This window comes from Pseudophryne corroboree, chromosome 1 (assembly GCF_028390025.1).
Source record: "Pseudophryne corroboree isolate aPseCor3 chromosome 1, aPseCor3.hap2, whole genome shotgun sequence".
Lineage (NCBI taxonomy): Eukaryota > Metazoa > Chordata > Amphibia > Anura > Myobatrachidae > Pseudophryne > Pseudophryne corroboree.
Window position 1 is genome coordinate 393,922,493 of NC_086444.1, and position 22,605 is coordinate 393,945,097.

General features: G+C 43.6%; 1 protein-coding gene across 1 annotated transcript; it reads right to left on the reverse strand.

The window, feature by feature from the left end:
- Positions 1-205: 205 nt before the first annotated feature.
- CRYBA4 (crystallin beta A4) lies at positions 206-22,124 on the reverse strand. Its single transcript, XM_063913309.1, has 5 exons — positions 22,091-22,124; positions 18,072-18,190; positions 16,601-16,742; positions 10,289-10,431; positions 206-421 (listed from the first exon to the last, which is right to left on the reverse strand). The coding sequence occupies exons 2-5, from the start codon at positions 18,119-18,121 to the stop codon at positions 274-276; spliced, it is 483 nt and encodes a 160-aa protein (XP_063769379.1). The 5' UTR covers positions 18,122-18,190; positions 22,091-22,124; the 3' UTR covers positions 206-273.
- Positions 22,125-22,605: the final 481 nt, after the last annotated feature.

The window sequence follows — 22,605 nt, forward strand, 5'->3', positions numbered from 1 at the left end:
GACTTGGCTGCCAGCCAGAAACTCAGCAACTATGCTGATGCGGGACTCCCGAGAGGTGAGTATAATTACATGGGTGCAGGGTGTGTAGTGTGTGCACCAACAATAGATACACCAAAGAGCCATTATGTACTTTACATGTTTCCAGAATTGTTTTCCCTATTTATATTTCGTGCAATAAAAACCCAATAACGATTACAGGTGATAAAAATCTTTATTTTCTTTAAACTTAGTTCATTGTTATTTCAAGTTAAAATACATGTCTGCATGTAAAAGTTACTGCTGAATTCTGCGGATGGATTGGATCTGGAAGGTCTGAGCATGGGATCCCCACTCTCTCCAGTGCTTGTACTCTCCTGAGTGACGGTCACATTCCAGGATATATTGGAAGCCACGGTAACCGGGATACTGGTAGCACACCCAGCTAGATAGGTGGGAGAGAGAAATAATGAGCGAGATCAATGCTAAATGACTATGTGCAAACCTATAATCAAACAATCCAGAATATTTGTTGAAATATATATTGCCTCTCACAGGTATGTATATATATATATATATGAGACAGCTATCCTATAAGACAGCAGGTGCCATGTTTCCAAGAAATCTATGTGAAAATGTATGTGATAGAGTAGGACTTGTGGTCCCTTGATGTGGGCTGTAAGCTTAAATGCGTTGTACAATTCATGAACTAAAACCCCATTATTTATCCAGTTATGTATTAAAGTATTAAGGTGAATTAAATTACTAAGGAGAGTGCAGGATTCTCAGTATATGTATATATATACACATATATATATATATATATATATATATATATATATATACATACAGTATATATAGGCTAAAGGCTGTATTACAGCATGAGAAATGAGAAAGAGGCAGAATTGAAGTGTTGGAACCATTTCATTACAGGATATCATTATTTTCAATATTATCAAAACTAATAATCAGCACGAATTCCTGTTATGTTATCATTTAGACTCATTAACCAAGTGATATGGTGTTTCCTTATTAACAAAGCGAGGCTCGCAAGTTTACACACTACTCGGTGTTCTCATGATTTACCCCACTTTAGCAAAAAGATAGCACCTATCATGATCAATATGATGACAATTAAGAAAACATATTATTACTATCAGGTATTTTATATACAGTAATGCAAACATATTCCACAGTGCTGTACTGAGATAATTTAGTCATATACATCAGCCCCTGCCCCAGTAGAGCTCACAATGGGTTATTTTGTAGTCATAAGCCAATTAACCTTGCAGTGTGGTTTTGTATTGTGGCGGGAAACCAGGGCACCTGGAAGAAATGCACGCAAACAAAGGGAAAACATATAAACCCCACACAAATAGGGCCTTGTTGGGAACTGAACCCAAGACGTCAGTGCTGTAAGATAGCCATCTATTTATTGTGTCACTGTGCTAATAGATGCTTAGTTGCAATCAGTAGGTGTAGCTGGGTTTGAAATGTGACTGGTGCTGTTCAAATCCGTACACACAAATATACTGTGGGTAGGATGTACTAAATGCAAAATGTGGTCAAGACTCTGAAAACTGCAGTTCTCTGGTTTTGGCCGCATTTCCCATCTGTACCAAGCTCCGGAATGCAATATATTCTTGAGTTTGGACCCATAATGCAACAGATGGTGTTGCATACTAGAAATCTATGGGGTTCTTTCCATATTGTACACTGAGAGGGATCCTATTGGATCTCTCCCAGTGTCCAACACGGCTTGCACAAGTGCTGGCTAACAGCCGCACATGTTCAGAAGGAATACTGGGTCATAAATCCAGAAGTCCTCTCATCGCAAAGGACATCGCTTATTAACTCTTAACGCCGCTATGTATGTAGTAGGAATGTGATGCTTGATACATCCAGTTCTGTATTTGATATTTGAATTAACTGAAAGAAGAGGAACTGTGTATGAGAATAGCATCTGTATCCAGCAGTACTTATTGGATGTTTGTTTGCCTTGCTCTGCTGGTCATAAATCAGCCTAAATATTTTTTCATCAATTGTTTTCTAAAATACTCCATTTCTTGTGACTACAGTGACACTTGTTTTGCTTTGGTCTCTGGTTTGGTAGAGTTCTATCTGTAGAAGACACTGTGTGACTGATTGCTCTCAGAAGGATTCTCTCAAGCTCTCGTTGGAGGGGGCTAGTTTTAGTGTAATGATACATACAAGCATGGTCAGCATTGATAAAGTGCCTCTGATGTGTGTTTGAAGTGTAAAGCTCAATACCTTGGTTTGGGGGTTTTTTTCCCCATGAAATGTGCCATTTGCATTACCAGCAATGATTGCAAGCTGGGTGTCACGATCCGGGTATCTGGACGCCATTTCTTACCCATCAGATGCCTCCTAAGGCTGGCTCAGCGCTCCAGGACCGGATCCCATCTGTTATCCTGATGTGTACATTCCTGTATCCTCTCCTGTCACTCTGGGACGCTGTCACAGTAAACGCCATATTACACCTGGCATGGCGTCTCCCGCGGCCTCCGCCGCCGTCCCTGAACTTCTGCATGCAGAGTGTCTGAGTGGCGATTACGTCAGCCGCGGCCTCCGCTGTGTCCGCGTGGTTGGATGTGCATCTGTCAGCCTGGCGCCTCCTGTCTCCAGTGGCCGGCGCCGCCATTACTGTTTTCATTACCATATGGATTACAAACCAAACTTCCCTCCAAGTGTCTGCATGGGCGCAGCCATCTTGGATTCTGTCAGCTGATCATTTACTCCAATCTGTTGTCAGTATTGTTAATCTGCATAATTGCCTAGCCAATCCCTTCCTTGCTGCAGGTATAAATACACTGTGCCTGAGCAAGGAAGGCGTCAGTGCTTTGGTTGTCAAACCTAGTTCCTGTTTGTCTCTCTCCTGTGATTGTCTTCCAGGTTCCAGCTCCTGTCTCAAGACTTCCACCATAGAGACCCGCACCAGCATTCCACCTGCGGTGTAGCCTGACTCTCCGATCCATTTTGGATTCATCTGTTTCCAGCTACAACTTTACCTGCTTCCAGCCCAGCTTCCAGCAGAGTACAGCTTCTCTTAAAGGGCCGGTGTCCTTTCTACAGTTTACCACTCTCCACCGGTATTATAATTTCACCGCTCTCAAACTCCTAACTTCAGCTCATATTTCATTGCTTCCAAGTTCATTTATTATTTAACTGGTTCCAGCCAGTATCCACTCCGTGCCAACAACAGTCTGGTTCCAGCCAGTATCCACAGCAGCCGTTTTATCTTCAGCAGCCCAGCTTTTCCTGGAACACCAGCTGGTACAATCCTGGGTTATCTCCATTGCTACAGTCGGGCCTGGTAAGGACTTTCCATCTAGAAGATTATAAGAACTATCTCACACTACCAGTGCCCTGTGGCTCCTGCCACCCTGTAGTTCCCAGGAACTGTATTTATTCTTTGCTGACTTTTATGTTTCTTTTACTGCTACTGTGATGCATGGAGTTTGTCATAAATAAACATCATTGACTTTTATTCAAGTTGTCGTGGTCACGCCTTCGGGCGGTTCTTCTTCATGTTACTTACATGTCCAGGGGTCTGATACAACCTCCCAGGTTCCGGTACATCTCAGCCCCTACAACTGAGGCTGCCTCCCGTCAGCTCAGGCCCTCAGTTGTGACAGTAAGCACCGACCTAATGAATCCAGCCGGAGACCAGGATCAAGAGGCCAGGCCGATGCAAGAACTGGCAGCCCGACTAGAACATCAGGAGGCTGCACAGGGCCACATCATCCGCTGTCTCCAGGATTTCTCTACTCGGCTGGATGGGATTCAGACAACTCTCCGTGGATCAGGCGCGTCTGGTGCGTCAACCACAGTGACTCCAGCTATAACCCCACCCACCTTACCCATTTCTGCTCCACGTCTTCATCTTCCAACGCCAGCAAAATTTGACGGATCTCCAAGATTCTGCAGGGGATTTCTCAACCAGTGTGAGATTCAGTTTGAGCTACAACCTGGCAATTTTCCCAGTGACCGTACAAAAATTGCCTACATTATTTCTCTTCTCAGTGGCTCAGCCCTTGATTGGGCATCACCGTTATGGGAGAGGTCCGACACCCTGCTATCTTCCTACACTGCCTTCGTGTCAACATTCAGGCGCATCTTCGACGAGCCAGGCCGGGTAACCTCAGCTTCATCCGAGATTCTCAGTTTACGCCAGGGGTCACGTACTGTAGGACAATATCTGATACAGTTCCAGATCCTGGCATCCGAACTGGCATGGATCGACGAGGCCCTGTATGCTGCATTCTGGCATGGCTTATCTGAGCGTATTAAAGATGAGTTAGCTACCAGAGACTTACCCTCTAAGTTAGATGAGCTAATCTCACTCTGCACGAAAGTTGATTTACGTTTCAGAGAGAGAGCAACTGAGCGTGGAAGATCATCTGCTCCAAAATCTTCTGCTCCTCCTCCTCGCCAACTGTCACCAACTAAAGATGAGCCCATGCAAATTGGCCGTTCCCGTTTAACTCCTGCTGAGCGCCGAAGACGTCTCTCCGAGTCTCTCTGTCTTTATTGTGCAGCTCCGTCTCACACCATTAATGCCTGTCCCAAACGTCCGGGAAACTCCAAATCCTAGCTCGCCAAGGAGAGGGCCGGCTAGGAGTAATGATCTCCTCTCCATCTCCTCAAGATTGTAATCTCCCAGTCTCGCTTCAAGTTGCTCAACGTTATCGGAACGTCATTGCCCTCCTTGATTCCGGAGCAGCTGGGAACTTTATTACCGAAGCCTATGTTAAACGGTGGTCCCTACCCACCGAGAGACTTCCTTCGTCCATTTCTTTAACTGCCGTGGATGGCAGCAAAATTTTTGATGCAGTTATTTCTTTAAGGACTCTACCAGTTCGTCTGAGAGTGGGAGTTCTTCATTCCGAACTTATTTCTTTTTTAGTGATTCCAAGAGCCACACATCCTGTGGTCCTGGGCCTTCCATGGCTCCGTCTTCACAATCCTACAATTGATTGGACGACTACGCAAATCCTGGCATGGGGTTCCTCCTGTGCTGAGACATGTTTGTTTAAAGTATTGCCTGTCTGTTCTTCCTCCCCCAGGTCGTCTGATGTTCCACCTCCTCCATATCAAGATTTCACGGATGTGTTCAGTAAAGCTTCTGCTGATATCCTTCCTCCTCATAGAGAATGGGACTGCCCGATTGATCTCATTCCAGGGAAGGTTCCACCTCGAGGCCGAACTTATCCGTTGTCTCTGCCTGAGACGCATTCTATGGAGGAATACATTAAAGAGAACCTAGCAAAGGGGTTCATTCGACCTTCTTCTTCCCCAGCCGGCGCAGGCTTCTTTTTTGTAAAAAAGAAAGATGGTGGTCTGCGGCCGTGCATCGACTACAGAGGTTTGAACGACATTACCATCAAGAACCGTTATCCTTTACCCCTGATTACTGAGCTCTTTGACAGAGTTAGCGGAGCTACCATCTTTACAAAGCTGGACTTGAGAGGTGCATACAATCTCATCCGGATCCGTGAGGGTGACGAGTGGAAGACCGCCTTTAACACCCGTGACGGACATTATGAGTACCTCGTCATGCCCTTCGGATTGAGCAATGCTCCAGCTGTCTTCCAGCATTTTGTCAATGAGATCTTCAGAGACATTCTATACCGTCATGTCGTGGTCTATCTAGACGATATCCTCATTTTTGCCAACGATTTAGAGGAACATCGTTTTTGGGTTAAAGAGGTTCTGTCCCGTCTCCGTGTCAATCATCTCTATTGCAAATTAGAGAAGTGCGTCTTTGAAGTCAAGTCCATTCCGTTTCTAGGGTACATTGTGTCCGGTTCCGGACTAGAGATGGATCCTGAGAAACTACAAGCAATCCATAATTGGCCGGTACCCTTAACCCCTTAAAGGGGTCCAGAGGTTCTTAGGGGTCGCCAACTATTACCGAAAGTTTATACGAGACTTTTCCACCATTGTGGCGCCTATTACTGCTTTCACTAAGAAGGGTGCTAACCCGTCCAAGTGGTTTGAAGAAGCCATGCAAGCATTTCATCTTTTAAAACAAAGGTTCATCTCTGCGCCTGTTCTGAAACAGCCTGACATCGACTCTCCTTTCATCTTAGAGGTGGATGCCTCCTCCGTTGGAGTAGGAGCGGTGTTATCTCAGAGGGCTAAAGATGGCCATTTACACCCTTGCAGTTTCTTCTCCCGGAAGTTCTCCCCAGCCGAGCGCAACTATGCCATTGGCGACCAGGAGTTGCTAGCCATCAAGCTCGCTCTAGAAGAGTGGAGGTATCTGTTGGAGGGAGCTTCTCATTCAATCACCATACTTACAGACCACAAGAACCTTTTATATCTGAAAGGCGCACAATGTCTCAACCCTCGTCAGGCCAGATGGGCACTTTTCTTTTCCAGATTCGACTTTAAACTCCAGTTCTGTCCGGGCTCTCAGAATCGCAAGGCCGATGCCCTTTCCCGCTCATGGGAGCAAGAAAATGAGTCAGAGTCTTCAGACAAGCATCCTATTATAAATCCGTTGGCATTCTCCACGGTAGAGATGGACTCTACGCCCCCATCAGGGAAAAGTTTTGTGAAACCGATGCTAAGGAAGAAGCTCATGCATTGGGCCCATGCTTCCCGTTTTGCCGGACATACAGGTATCCAAAAAACCATGGAGTTTATCTCTAGGTCCTATTGGTGGCCAACTCTGAAAAAGGACGTCTTGGAGTTTATTGCATCTTGCCCAAAGTGTGCTCAACATAAGGTATCCCGCCAGTCGCCTGCGGGGCAACTGGTTCCACTATCTGTTCCCCGTCGACCTTGGACCCATTTGTCGATGGATTTTATTACAGATTTACCCATGTGCAACAAGTTCAATACCATCTGGGTGGTAGTTGACCGGTTCACCAAGATGGCACACTTCATTCCTCTCACCGGTCTTCCGTCAGCTTCCAAGTTGGCTCAAGTATTCATACAAGAGATCTTCCGACTCCACGGTCTTCCTGAAGAAATTATTTCAGATCGAGGAGTTCAATTCACAGCCAAATTCTGGCGAAGTTTATGTCAAGTCCTCCAAGTCAAGCTAAAGTTTTCCACGGCTTACCATCCTCAGACCAATGGTCAAACCGAGAGGGTGAATCAGGACTTGGAGGCCTTCCTCCGCATCTATGTGTCCTCCTCTCAAGATGACTGGGTTCAATTACTTCCCTGGGCCGAGTTCTGTCATAACAACCAGTATCATTCTTCCTCTGCTTCAACACCATTCTTCACTAACTTTGGATTCCACCCTAAAGTCCCTGAGTTCCAACCGCTTCCAGCAACTTCTGTTCCCGCAGTGGATATCACCTTGCATCAGTTTGCCAATATCTGGAAGAGCGTACGATCAGCTCTGCTCAAGGCATCGTTCAGGTACAAGAAGTTTGCGGATAAGAAGCGTCGAGCAGTTCCTGCTCTCAAGGTGGGTGATCGGGTATGGTTATCCACGAAGAATTTGAGGTTAAGAGTTCCCAGTATGAAGTTTGCACCTCGCTATATCGGTCCTTTCAAGATTGAACAAGTCATCAATCCTGTTGCTTACAGACTCCAGTTGCCTCCCTTCTTAAAAATACCCAGGACATTCCATGTTTCCCTGTTGAAACCGTTGATCTTGAATCGGTTTCATTCCTCACTTCCTCCAACTCCGAAAGTCCAAACTCAACGAGGCGTTGAGTATGAAGTGGCCAAGATCCTGGACTCACGTCACCGTTACGGTCAACTACAATATCTTATTGACTGGAAGGGTTATGGTCCTGAGGAACGTTCATGGACCAATGCTTCTGATGTCCATGCTCCTGCCTTGGTCCGGAGATTCCATTCCAAGTTTCCTCAAAAGCCAAAGAAGTGTCCTGGGGCCACTCCTAAAGGGGGGGGGTGCTGTCACGATCCGGGTATCTGGACGCCATTTCTTACCCATCAGATGCCTCCTAAGGCTGGCTCAGCGCTCCAGGACCGGATCCCATCTGTTATCCTGATGTGTACATTCCTGTATCCTCTCCTGTCACTCTGGGACGCTGTCACAGTAAACGCCATATTACACCTGGCATGGCGTCTCCCGCGGCCTCCGCCGCCGTCCCTGAACTTCTGCATGCAGAGTGTCTGAGTGGCGATTACGTCAGCCGCGGCCTCCGCTGTGTCCGCGTGGTTGGATGTGCATCTGTCAGCCTGGCGCCTCCTGTCTCCAGTGGCCGGCGCCGCCATTACTGTTTTCATTACCACATGGATTACAAACCAAACTTCCCTCCAAGTGTCTGCATGGGCGCAGCCATCTTGGATTCTGTCAGCTGATCATTTACTCCAATCTGTTGTCAGTATTGTTAATCTGCATAATTGCCTAGCCAATCCCTTCCTTGCTGCAGGTATAAATACACTGTGCCTGAGCAAGGAAGGCGTCAGTGCTTTGGTTGTCAAACCTAGTTCCTGTTTGTCTCTCTCCTGTGATTGTCTTCCAGGTTCCAGCTCCTGTCTCAAGACTTCCACCATAGAGACCCGCACCAGCATTCCACCTGCGGTGTAGCCTGACTCTCCGATAAATTTTGGATTCATCTGTTTCCAGCTACAACTTTACCTGCTTCCAGCCCAGCTTCCAGCAGAGTACAGCTTCTCTTAAAGGGCCGGTGTCCTTTCTACAGTTTACCACTCTCCACCGGTATTATAATTTCACCGCTCTCAAACTCCTAACTTCAGCTCATATTTCATCGCTTCCAAGTTCATTTATTATTTAACTGGTTCCAGCCAGTATCCACTCCGTGCCAACAACAGTCTGGTTCCAGCCAGTATCCACAGCAGCCGTTTTATCTTCAGCAGCCCAGCTTTTCCTGGAACACCAGCTGGTACAATCTTGGGTTATCTCCATTGCTACAGTCGGGCCTGTTAAGGACTTTCCATCTAGAAGATTATAAGAACTATCTCACACTACCAGTGCCCTGTGGCTCCTGCCACCCTGTAGTTCCCAGGAACTGTATTTATTCTTTGCTGACTTTTATGTTTCTTTTACTGCTACTGTGATGTATGGAGTTTGTCATAAATAAACATCATTGACTTTTATTCAAGTTGTCGTGGTCACGCCTTCGGGCGGTTCTTCTTCATGTTACTTACATGTCCAGGGGTCTGATACAACCTCCCAGGTTCCGGTACATCTCAGCCCCTACAACTGAGGCTGCCTCCCATCAGCTCAGGCCCTTAGTTGTGACACTGGGTTAGGATGCAGTAGTGGTGAGCAATCTATTCATAACTGTTCCATAAAATATTCTCAGATTGCATATTCCTGACCATGTTCTTACTTGTTTTTTAGTCGTATCCCAACCACCACACTACATATATAGCCAATGAATATACTTCCATGGTCCCACCTTTAGTCAGAGATGGTAATTTATGCAAGAATGGCAAAGCAAAGGTATCCGTTTGATAGATAGACAGTGTCTAGTTAGACAGTCAATAGATAGACACCATATGTTAGACAGACATTAGGTCGACAGGGTCAAAAGGTCAACAGGGTCAAAAGGTCGACAGTACAAAAGGTCGACATGGTCAAAAGGTCGACATGGTCAAAAGGTCAACATGAAAATGGTTGACCTTTTGACCATGTCGACCAGAGTCAAAAGGTCGACAGGGTCAAAAGGTATATTGGGTGGGGGTTTTTTTCTGGAATCTGCACTGGTCCTGATTGTACACTAATTGTCATTCAATTGTTATATAACATATATGACATATAAGGTAAATATACTGAGACCAACATAAAGCTACTGACTTCGCCTATTAAGGCTTTTGAAGTAGATCAAGGTTGGTGGTGCTCCCAGACATTAGTTCAAAAGCAAACTGGTAAGGGATTGTTTTGCGAAGAAGCAAAAAAGAAGAGGACTATTATGTCTCTCAGGGGCACACTTGTGTGCCCCTGAGAGACATAATAGTCCTCTTCTTTTTTGCTTCTTCGCAAAACAATCCCTTACCAGGGTCAAAAGGTAGACAGTACAAAATGTCAATTTTGTGCTGTCTACCTTTTGACCCTGTTGACCTTTTGACCCTGTCGACCTAATGTCTGTCTAACATATGGTGTCTATCTATTGACTGTCTTACTAGACACTATCTATCTTTTATACCGGAACCCAAAGCAAAAACAAGAGTAAGATTGCATATCCAAAATGATACGTTTGCAAAATGACCTATTCCACAACTTGATTTGGACAAAATAATGAAAATAAAAAAAAATCTCTTTCGTCTGTGTCATGCAGCAAGCAACAGCCATTGCTACAAAACATAATTCATGCAATCTACACATATGACTTACGCGCCAGACTGGACACGGAAAGAGCCAACTTCATTGTTACACCAGCCCATGGCTTGAAGGGAGGGATAATCATCACTCATCTCTCCTTTCCTTCCCAGGAAGTTCTCCTTCTCAAAGATGGCCATCTTACAGTCACGATGGTTCTTAATAAATAATATGGAAATCTTAATATTACAACAATTCAACAATAGTCAAAGTAAGCTTGGAGATGAAAACTGTAACTTATGCTATGTAGTAAGAACTAGTATTTTAAAGATATGATGGTTATACAATAGATTTAATACGTAGTAAGTGATAGGAGTTCCTAAGGTCTGCAGTAATTTTCTCTTGTAGGCCAGGATGTAATAAGGCCAATGTGTCCAAATGCAGTTTGGGGAATTTTGGCAGCATTCCCATACGTACCAAGTAATGCTATTCATTCCGGATGTTGGACCTGGTGAGTAAAGGGGGGTACTCACGGAGCGATCGCTGCTTAAAATCTAAGCAATCTGACTAGATTGCTTAGATTTTAAGCACGATCGCTCCGTGTGTAGCCCCCTTAGCGATAGCGATGCGCAGCCCCGCGCATCGCTATCGCTGCTGCTAGATTGGCCTGCATGCAGGCCAATCTAGCGGGTCGCTTACTTCACCCGCTGGGTGAAGTGAGTGGCCCCCCCATCTCCCCCCGCCCGCTCAGCACAGATCGCGCTGTGCTGAGCGCCGGGAGAGATGTGTGCTGAGCGGTTCGCTCAGCACACATCTCTCTGCCATCGACCAGTGAGTACTGGCCTTAACACCCTCTTTAGATTGCGAGACCCAATAGAAACCCATGGGTTTTTCTGTATTTCCACCTTAGAGGGATCCCTCCCAGAAAACCCTCACCCCCCGTGGTCACCAGCGTCATTCTGCTCATATGCGCAGAAGAACTCCTGGGTCCTAACCCCAGAAGTCAAGTGATCGCAAAGTACAGCTCTTATCAGGAGAGTAGTCCTTTGCCTTACTAATCGCATTTCTAGATACATACTGGCATTATTCATGCCGATATGTACACGATAAGTGGCGGAAAGTATCATATAGTAGATGAGATGCATACTACATACCACCCTTACTATTATATAAACTAAGGATAAATAAATGATGCACTGTAATACTACAGTAAGAATGTAGTCAAAACTCCACTACGACCTATTGTAAAATATAAAATGCCCCATGCTTAGCAGCAGCATTGGTATAAGTAAATTTTTCCCAATGCCCTTCTGCTATTGACTCTGAACTTGTGGGGGTATAGGTATTATTGGAAATGTTATGCTTTTATTCAAGTTGAATTAAAGTAATATATATATAATGTTTACTGTGTTTTAACGCATGTTGAACATGAGGAGAAAATTAGCATACTTGGATTATAGTGAACAATAGAATATCTTGTCCTATCAGTGAGTCATTCAGAAGTTGCTCAGTGCACACTACCATAGTGTATTTATGTACAGAGAAGACTCTAAAAAATTGTGGGGGGTAATGTGTTTTACTCCTGTGGGGGCAATGTGATTTACTCCTGTGTGGGGCAATGGGATTTAGGTTTTTCCTATGGGGGCCAAAGTGTTTGAGGGTTTTTTCTGTGTGGGGCAAAGTGTTTATTACTGTGGGGGACAATGTGTGATTTCACCCTCTATGGTCACATCCCCGTTTTGTTACATCACGCCCCCTTTTTCAGACCAGGGCCACTTGCATGTATTTGCACCTCAGGCTGGAAGTTGCCAGCCTGCCCCTGCTTGGAACAATAGATAGACTTATGCAGAGGCAGCAATGTTTGCAGATCTTTGCTTTTTCTTTACCTATAACACAGTAGCAAATGCTGAAAATGTAGAACTGATGTCATTTAACATGTACTGTATGAGTATGTTTTCTTTAAAGGAGTGGGTTTTTTTTTGTGGGGTGGTTTAATTTAGCTTTATTAAATGTGTAGCATTATTTTTTTTACTGACAGTATTATTTACATTTACAAAAGACAACTCATTTTTATTGACCTAGGACCCTATTTAGTATGAGTTACAGATTCTGCTAAAAAAAAACTGCCTGTGATCGCAATCGCATTACAGTATCAGAATTTTATTGTGATCGAATTGCAGAATCAAAATTTAAGAATGACCTCCAGCATACGCAGTGAGGCTGCATATGCAGTTGGTCCGCCACCATTTTTAGGGTTGCAGCTGCCGCATGTGATGTCATGCAGCCACCCTGAAAATGCTTTGAACCTGCCCCGGTTTTCACAAACATGCCCATGCAATGCCAGACCCCCCCCCCCCCCGCCGCTATCAATCTGAATGAGAGGATGTGATCGCATTGTGACCCCTGTGCACATGCACTAGCACTGCTGCTGCACAGCCAAAATCCTCCGAACTTATGACTGCTGCTGACTGAGCTCCTTATTACAGTATTTATGTCATGTCCAAAATATAAAAGAAGAAATGTGATTAGGGGTCACCTGGATGATAAGGGTAGGGGATACAGTCATTAGGTCGACCACTGAAGGCCGACATGAGCATTAGGTCGACATGGACATTAGGTCGACATATTCTAGGTTGACAGGTCAAATGGTCGACATGAGTTTTTTCCATTTTTTTTTTTACTTTTCATATTTTACGATCTACGTGGACTACAATTGCGTAGTGAGCCATATGAGGGGACACGCTGCACTAATTGGGGTTCCCAGTCACTTTCCGAAGAAAACGACACCCAAAAAAAATATCAAAAACTCATGTCGACCTTTTCTCTTGTCGACCTAGTGCATGTCGACCTAATGCCCATGTCGACCATCAGTGGTTGACCTAATGACTGTCGACCTAAGTTGTGTCGACCCAACGACCCGTACCCAAGGGTACTTAGCTACTGAAAATAATAAATGAAAAACCTAATTATCGTGCAAACCTTTGGCGTGCCAATGTAATATGTAGTTTAGTAACACATAGGTTGTCACAGAAAAAAACAGCCCTATTTACAGTATGTGTGTCACTGACTACGTTAATTTAAGTCACATACTGTTTAGCTGCACAAGGAAACATTTTCTTCCATAAAAAGTTCAATTAACATGCCGGATGTACGCTTCAGTAAGGTACGCTAATGAAACTACACCCTCTAAAGTAGTTCAGTATTTGCTCTTTGTTTTACTTTATTTGCAGAATAGTCTAATAAGCAAACGGGTACTCTATTGGTCACCGCAGTTTGCGGTGCTTAGTTGTGATCCAGTCATGGACATTATATGGTTGCATCTCGCTCCTATGTATCTTGCGATGCACACTGTTCAGTTGGTTCTATAAACTAGACGCTGAGCCGCGAAGCTTCCGGGATACGTGACCGGAAATGCGGTTCACGGTCCGGAAGCTAGTCGGGCTATGGAACGCACGCTGCGTCTTTGGACATTTAAACATGTTATTTTTGTTCGGTGTTTGTTGCTATGATTAATACATCACATCTTGATTAATACCTCACTATTGCTATATATATAACTATTCTGCTTCTGCTGATAATGCATATAATGATATTAATTAGTAAATGTGGGTGGTTCCCTCCTGATTGGTGGGTGGGTACCTGTAATAATATATATGTCTGTTCAGTTCACTGTGTTTTTATCTTGACAAAGGTCCTATAGCGGACCGAAACGTCGATGTGATCTATCTGTACCATCCCATGTCTAAATAAAGGATCTTATTTTTATGAAGTCTGGTGAGTGCTGTCCGATTATGTGGATATATTGGAACTATGACCTATTTGGTTGTTTTTCATTGACATGCACCCTAGCATGAACATTCTATACGTGAGTGTGGATCGCTTGGAATTTTTATATATATATATACAGGTTGTCTCCCTTATCCAAAATGCTCGGGACCAGAGGTATTTTGGATATGGGATTTTTCCATATTTTGGAATAATTGCATACCATAATGAGATATCATGGTGATGGGACCTAAATCTAAGCACAGAATGCATTTATGTTTCATATACACCTTATACACACAGCCTGAAGGTCATTTTAGCCAATATTTTTTATAACTTTGTCCATTAAACAAAGTGTGTCTACATTCACACAATTCATTTATGTTTCATATACACCTTATACACACAGCCTGAAGGTCATTTAATACAATATTTTTAATAACTTTGTGTATTAAACAAAGTTTGTGTACATTGAGCCATCAAAAAACAAAGGTTTCACTATCTCACTCAAAAAAGTCCGTATTTCGGAATATTTGGATATGGGATACTCAACCTGTATATATTTTATTGTCTAACTATATGAAACTGCTACTTAGAATTGTCAGTTCAAAACTGTTACAACTAGGCAGATCTATGTACTAGGGTCCAGCCACACACTACATAGATTTGCTGAGTCACTCATAATGCTGATTATTTCTCTGACAATTAATTTGCAAGTGTCATATCCAGGATTAGAACCCACGACCTATTACTCTGGTAGCATGCACCTTATTGATGGAGATATCTACTATTGCTTGGGAAGCATGAGAATTATAACTATAATGAAGTTACTTACAACTGTCAGAGAAATAACTTCATATAGTTAGAATTCTCATGCTTCCTTTATAGGAGCAAATAGCTTCATCAGTAAGGTATCTGCTTCCAGTCTATCTATAATAAAGAGGGTGTGTGTAGTGACCAGTGGGGGAGTCGGAAGAGATAGCGGCTGCTGTCAATTAACTTAATTGCTTAATGTTGCTGAACACACGGAACAGGCGGAGAGGTGCTCCCCTTCAGAGCAGGAGCCCGGCGTCAGCTGACTCCGTTGCCTCCTACAGTTACGCCTCTGAGATGAACCTTTATTTATGTCTTGTCCAGCTATTTTGTCTGAATATGTCTTATGTTGGTTAAATAAAAATATATTTGTATCATTTGAATACATCAGGGCACATTTCTAAATGTGCATTAGTGTGTCCTTTCATACACAAATATTTGTAGAAGTTTATACTAATGTTAAGGTCTAACAATAAAGTAAAGCACTTCTATTTCGCAAACATAATTTAGATGTAAAACATTATACAAAAAAAGTATTTATCATTTGCTGCAATTACAATGGCAACTACTGTAATTGTTGTTCTCTCAATGGTTTGTTATTTTTCTAGCATAAAAAATTAGTTGTCCTTTAATAAACAATTGTTTCAGACAGGAGAATAGAGTCCTATATAGGGGGTCTATTTATCAATAATCGAATACTCAGTGCAATCCTTGCATGATATGAGTGCACAAAAACACATTACAGTATGCGATTATTCTGCCGGGATGTATCACTGAACACACACAGGGACAGGGGCTCAAAAAGGAGCGAGTCCCTATGGTGTATTCGGGCCTCTAGTGGTACTCCTGCGTAGTCTCTGGTCACCCAGTCGTGGCAGCCATTGCTGGGGAGGGTTCCAGAGGAACCCTTTGCCAGCTCATTTTGCACAGTGTAGCCTATAGGGGGCTGCAGCTGCTGTCGGAAATGGAGAGACTGCAGCAGTGGACCCTTTGCCATACATGGGGGTGATACAAAATATTTGCAGCTATCCCCCAAAAACAGGTGTTTTCGTGAATTTGCTGGAAATATTTAATGGTAACTGGGCCACATAATGACTATGGGATCAAATGTGAGCGTGTACAGTAGGTTTACAATCTGATGCACTGTGCCTGTGCTTGCGGTATGCGGTTAACATCCTGGCTGTCGGGATCTCGGCGGTCAGAATACCGATGCCGGAATCCCAGCGTTAGTCGCCTGACCGCCGGGATCCCCATCGCCGTGATCACATACCGGTCCTGTGCATACAGCTGGGGACCTGTGTATACATACCCTTACTGTACTGCAACCAGTAAGTGTAAATACTGGCATAAGCCAGATCATTTTACTATCTATTATGGTCATTCTGTCTGTTAAAGGTCTTCAGTCCTATTGGAGAAAGAGCGCTATATAAATAAAATAATAATAATAATAATTATTATTATTAAATATTTTGTTTCCAGATAATTAACTAAATGAAGATGTCTCCAAAAGAGACCGAACAGTGCAGGACATTGTGATTCCAAATCAATCAAACAGAATAAAAATATATTAACTCAATATTATATTATTTTAAGGAAAACAAGTTTTTTAATTATTTAGTATCTGTATACTAACAAGAATAAACTAATTGTAGGTCTTTCAGTATTATAGCTTACATTATTAAATAGTGTCATTTAAATACAATGTTATTCATAGCCCATTACAGTTAGGGAGCCTGTACAGTAATGTGTATGGTAAGTGAAAACAATTATCATGGCCCCCCTGTGGATTTTTATGAACTTTATACTTACAGCACAGGCAATTGGTCGGAAGGAGGTCATTCGCTCGACATGATAAGCGTTGCTGCCACTCCAGGCCTCCCAGCGGGGGTACTCTCCTCTCTCCAACACAAACTGCTGACCTTGGAATCCTAAGTGCTCATAGCCAACCCAGCTGTGGGAATACAGCATACACTTTGCTATAATTACATGCATTTCCATTACCTATAGTGAGGATAGGTTAGAGACACACACAGCCCTATATTTTTAGCATCATGTCTACTTTTACTTTAAAGAAATATTACCATTACAGTAATATACACATTTAGACATAGCATGGGAAGGTGTAACATCCAGTACCTAGATGAATGCTGACACTAGGGGGGTTATTTACTAAAGGTCCATTTTTAATTTTTTCAAATTGATGACAATCGCTCTCGATCGAAGACGCAGCATCGGATAACTTTACAACCATCGGTCACAGCCCTCAGCCAATCTGCATAAGCCAAAGCTTACTCAGATTGCACATCAGAATCCTTCTCCTGGGTCCAGGAATCTGATGACACTGATCCTGGACTCGGCATGCCTACAAAGGAGTAGGGTGACATGCGGCCCCCCTAAATGCCGCAGTATACAATCACACATGGGAGGCACTCGATATCCTGGCTGTCAGGATCCCGGTGATCTGCATACCAGCACCGGGATCTCGACTGCGGGATACCGACAAATGTTCTGCCTCTTGGGGTGTCCACAACACCACTGGAGGGAGAATAAATAGTGTGGTGCGCGTAACGCACCACTGTGCCCGCAAGGGGCTCTTTTGCAGCCTGCATTCTGGTGGTCGGGAACCCTGCGCCGGTATCCTGGGCACCAGGATCTCGAGCGTTAGTATATCATAGTACACCCATCACACAGGACCCCTTCGGTACATGCGCAGACGCCAAACCATTGTATTTGTACTTATACCACCAGGTTTGCATACAAATCCAAATCAGGACCTTTACCACTTAACTGGCACTAACATATGTGATACAACCGAAGCCAGGAGGGCATTACCTGGCCAGATCATATCACATATGTGGGTGCTGCCCCACTGTATTCCCCGTCTGTACTTCCTCCTCCTGCTGTGGCCCCAGGGAGTGATGATGCAGCCCCCAAGGAGTGATCTTACAGTATCCTATAGATTCTATGTAAAATGCTGGAATCTGTGGTTTCCCCATGTGTTAAATCCCAAGGGTGCATTCTAACGCGGACTTTTCCTCACAGCTCATGTCACTTGGAGGAAGTGCACCCTCAGGACTTAAACCGCAGGGGATACAGGAATCATTCCAATAGGTCTGAGCTGACACTTAGCAGCTGGGCTAATTGGATATGCCCCATTAAACAGTAGAGGACAGCATACACTATGGTGGCTCTTAGCTGTTGCTGGTCATAGTTCAGCAGCCTGCAGAGACATGCAGCTATACACCCCATCATTACAGTGTCATCAGCCTTTTTTACTCACGCTCCACTCTCGATTTTAAATGAACGGACAGTTTCAAATCCAGATTCCATGATGTTGTAGCACTCAGATGTAAACTCATGTCTGCGACCCTGGAAACATTCTTCATCCCAGACAATAATCTGAAAGTGAAGCAGTTAGAAAGTAAAGTGTGAAGCACTGGATGAAGCAAGGGCACAAGTGACAGTAATAGGCAAGATGACGGCATTGGGAAACGTATGTAAGATTTCCCCAAAGATGCTGTGAATGACAGCAGAAAACATATCTGCCTGACTAATGGTATCATTCAGTGCTGCACAGTATCTGGGACTAATTGCACCACATGTCATCCTAAGTCTAGAGGGTACTTTGTATTATCAACTGCTTCATTTTTCAAGGAATGTGGGAATGTTATTGTGCAGAACATTCTGCCTTACAGATATAAATGTAGCCTAGAGCTCAGGGAATAGATATCTGTGAAGTACTGGGTTGCAGCAGGCTGTTTATCCAGGATCACAATGTTGATTGCTGCAAATTGTGGATAGTGCAAGGTGACCCACTAATAATATACAGGTATATGGAAATGACCAGAGCCGGCCATAGGCAAACTAGGCAATTCAAGAATGATAATATATTATCAGAGAGCGCATATAGCTGTATATATCAAATTTATTACATATAAAATAAAATAAACACATGTACATATAAAAAATAAACAATCAATTAAAAATTCCCCCTACTACAGCGGATTGAATTTGACCGGACACTTTTGCTATATCCAGATTTAAAGTTCTTAATACGACCTTATTCTCAATTTAAAGTCCCGAACAATATGCAGTCCTATTTAAGAACAGTTGATGATGCCTGCCGTTTTTATCCAGCTGTGAGCATTTTCACATGCTCTTAGAGATCTCCTTGTGTATCTGATAGACAGCCGGCTTTCCACTCCCGTTAATTGGTGCCGCAAAATGGCCAAGTGCTTTAGATGCTTAAGCTTTAGTATCCGTATTAAAGGACTTATACGTCCACTCTCACTGTGCTAATAGGGCCACATTGCAAGATTGTCCACTTTACTCAGGGCCAGGAGCGTGCCTGTTTGTTATCCGTGGACGGCCCCCGTTGTCGGTCTCAGCCACAGTCGAGAGAAGGCACCTTTCTTTGTTGCGGGGTGCACCGGAGGATCTCTCAAGATGGTCAGCTTCCAAACGGACAGTAGTTACGAAGGATGATAGTCAACTGGATACCGCTGGTAGTAGGAAGGACGTCAATACAGAATAATCCCCAGTCCTTACGCGTTTCTCCGCAATTATCGGTGTGCGGTTTTGACGAAACCGCACACCGATAATTGCGGAGAAACGCGTAAGGACTGGGGATTATTCTGTATTGACGTCCTTCCTACTACCAGAGGTATCCAGTTGACTATCATCCTTCGTAACTACTGTCCGTTTGGAAGCTGACCATCTTGAGAGATCCTCTGGTGCACCCCGCAACAAAGAAAGGTGCCTTCTCTCGACTGTGGATGAGACCGACAACGGGGGCCGTCCACGGATAACAAACAGGCACGCTCCTGGCCCTGAGTAAAGTGGACAATCTTGCAATGTGGCCCTATTAGCACAGTGAGAGTGGACGTATAAGTCCTTTAATACGGATACTAAAGCTTAAGCATCTAAAGCACTTGGCCGTTTTGCGGCACCAATTAACGGGAGTGGAAAGCCGGCTGTCTATCAGATACACAAGGAGATCTCTAAGAGCATGTGAAAATGCTCACAGCTGGATAAAAACGGCAGGCATCATCAACTGTTCTTAAATAGGACTGTATATATTGTTCGGGACTTTAAATTGAGAATAAGGTCGTATTAAGAACTTTAAATCTGGATATAGCAAAAGTGTCCGGTCAAATTCAATCCGCTGTAGTAGGGGGAATTTTTAATTGATTGTTTATTTTTTATATGTACATGTGTTTATTTTATTTTATATGTAATAAATTTGATATATACAGCTATATGCGCTCTCTGATAATATATTATCATTCTTGTGCTGTTTTGTTGGTGGACAGGTCAGTACTGTCCAGTTGAGAGCTGCTTTTTTCAACACATACGACCAAATTGTATTAGTTAGGTGGTTGTGATGCGCTGGAATTATTTGTTTCTTTCTTTTTTTGTGAAACTAGGCAATTGCCTAGTGCATTTGATATGCCTAGGGGCATCAGCAGCTTCTGCTGATTAAAATGATATGTGGCATGCCTATATTCTGTGTGTAGCATTTCATATGCAGATACAGCCACAGTCTCACACAGTATATAGGCATGCTGCATATCATTTTAATCAGCAGAAGCTGCTTGTGCGTCCTAGCCACATAGCAATGCAAATAAGATGCATTTTCATTAAAAAAAATGTGCCCAACTTTAACACTGAGGCAAGATTTATGAGGACACATCTGTATCCAAGCAGAGGCAGAGGTCACAGTGTTAGTGGCAGTGTGAGTGCTGTGTGCATGTGAGTGGGTTGGTTGTGCAGTAGTGTTCAGAATATGTGTAAGGAGCATTATGTGTGTCATGTAAAAATGCATTAATAATGTGCAACATATGTGTAAGGGGCACTATGTGTGTCATTATGTGTATAGGGGCATTAATAATGTGCAGCAAATGTGTAGGGGGCACTATGTGTGTCATTATGTATATAAGGGCATTAATAATGTGCGGCATATGTGTAAGGGACATTATGTGTAAAAGTGCATTAATAAAGGTTGTCATAATGTGTAAGGCACATTACTGTGTGGCATTATGTGTATAAGGTGCTCTACTATGTGGCATTGCATATAGAAAGGGCAGTACTGTGTCGTCTAATGTGAATAAAGAGCAATAGGGTGTGGTGTACTGTGAATAAGGAGCAATTCAGTGTGATGTAATGTGAATAAGGGGATCTACTGTGAGGAGTAACATTTATAAGGTAAAGTTTTACTACTGTGGGATGTAATATGAATTATGGACACTATCGCATGATCAAATGTGAATAAAGTTGCAGTACTGTGTGGCGTAATTGGAATTGGGGTTACTATTGTGTGGCCATGCCCCTTGCCAGCACAAACACACCCCTTTTTGGGCTATGCGCCAAATGTGCGAACTGTTCCTATTTAAAATATAGGGGGTACAAACACCAAAATAAGGACTGCTATGGATGAGCGGTGGTGGTGCTAGAAAAGAGGTGCAAGGTCAGAGGCGGAAGCAGCGGTGGTGCTAGGGGGCACCAGCCAAAATCTTGCCTAGGGCATCATATTGGTTAGGGCCGTCTCTGGAAATGAATGACAATATTATCATGTGAAATCAGTATATTAAACGTGATATGCAGGACAAGAATAAGTATTTTCAATAGATGAGTTTTTATTATAAACAAAACACAATTTGACTTATATCTATCAGTATTTGAATGACATGGGCACTTTGCCATAGTGGCTTTATACTAAATTAAATCTACTTCTGTAGATCAATCCACCTTAACTACTGACAACCCTATTTCATGGCTAGCTATCCTGTCCACTGTAGTTAAGGGAATTGCACAGACTGGGAAGCATTCGGACACACTTTGAGCTTCGTGCATTTTGCAGTAGAAGGGTGGGACAGGTGCTGGAGGGGACATGTGACAGTGGCTAAAATACAGTATGGGTTTCTCCACACAGACGGTGTCTTATGCTGACCACAAGGAAGATGTTTATGTGCCTGTCACTTGTGTTTGCTCGACTCTATATGCTCAAATGCTAATTCTTTAGTAATATGGCTCATGCAGTCTATTCTCATTAGTATACTCATATGTCCACAAAAGCATATTTCCATTTTTTATTAAAGGTGATGTGCACATTGATTTTAATTTAATTATAACTGTCTTTTGTGTTTGCATGGTACTGTAAATGTGACTTTATTAGTTGTTAATTACTCTGCCCAGTTATGTACTGTATTGTATGTACTATATTGTGTATGAAATGTGTACTGTAATATAAGCACTTACTACTACAGTACTACTTACTACTACAGTATTACCATACCATACCTCCCAACTGTCCCGACTATACCTCCCAACTGTCTCCGCAGAGCAGCAGAGAATAGATGCTGTGCGCATGCGCAGTGCAGACGCAGACGCTGTGCGCATGCTGTGCGCATGCGCACAGCGTCTATTCAGCGGAGACAGAGGGAGAGAGGGCATGCCAGCAATTCACAGAGCGCTGAGCATGCCCCTCAGTGATGAAAACGGTGGCATTGTTCGCGATCGCGGGCTCTCCCGCGAAGCCATGCCCCCTTTCTCATAGGCCACGCCCCCTTCTCGGCCGCTTCGCGGGCGTAAGTGTCCCTCTTTACAGGTTAGTAATGTTGGGAGGTATGGTATTACTGTGAAACCACCCCTCCTGGTATAAACAAGGCACATACACTACTGCTCTCTCTTGGGGTAAGCCACACACATACCCTACTGCTCTCTCCTGGAGTAAACCAGATGTGTACCTAATGCTCTCTCCTCATGTAAGTCAGGCAAGGTCATTTGAGGTCCACCACAAGATTGACCTCACCTGA

Excerpts from the sequence above, each read along its gene's own strand:
- CRYBA4 (XM_063913309.1), bottom strand. The coding sequence starts at position 18,121 with ATGGAATCTGGATTTGAAACTGTCCGTTCATTTAAAATCGAGAGTGGA. Across the intron at positions 16,743-18,071 it reads TTTAAAATCGAGAGTGGAGC|CTGGGTTGGCTATGAGCACT; the intron begins GTGAGTAAAAAA and ends GTATTCCCACAG. Across the intron at positions 422-10,288 it reads TTCCGTGTCCAGTCTGGCGC|CTGGGTGTGCTACCAGTATC; the intron begins GTAAGTCATATG and ends CCACCTATCTAG.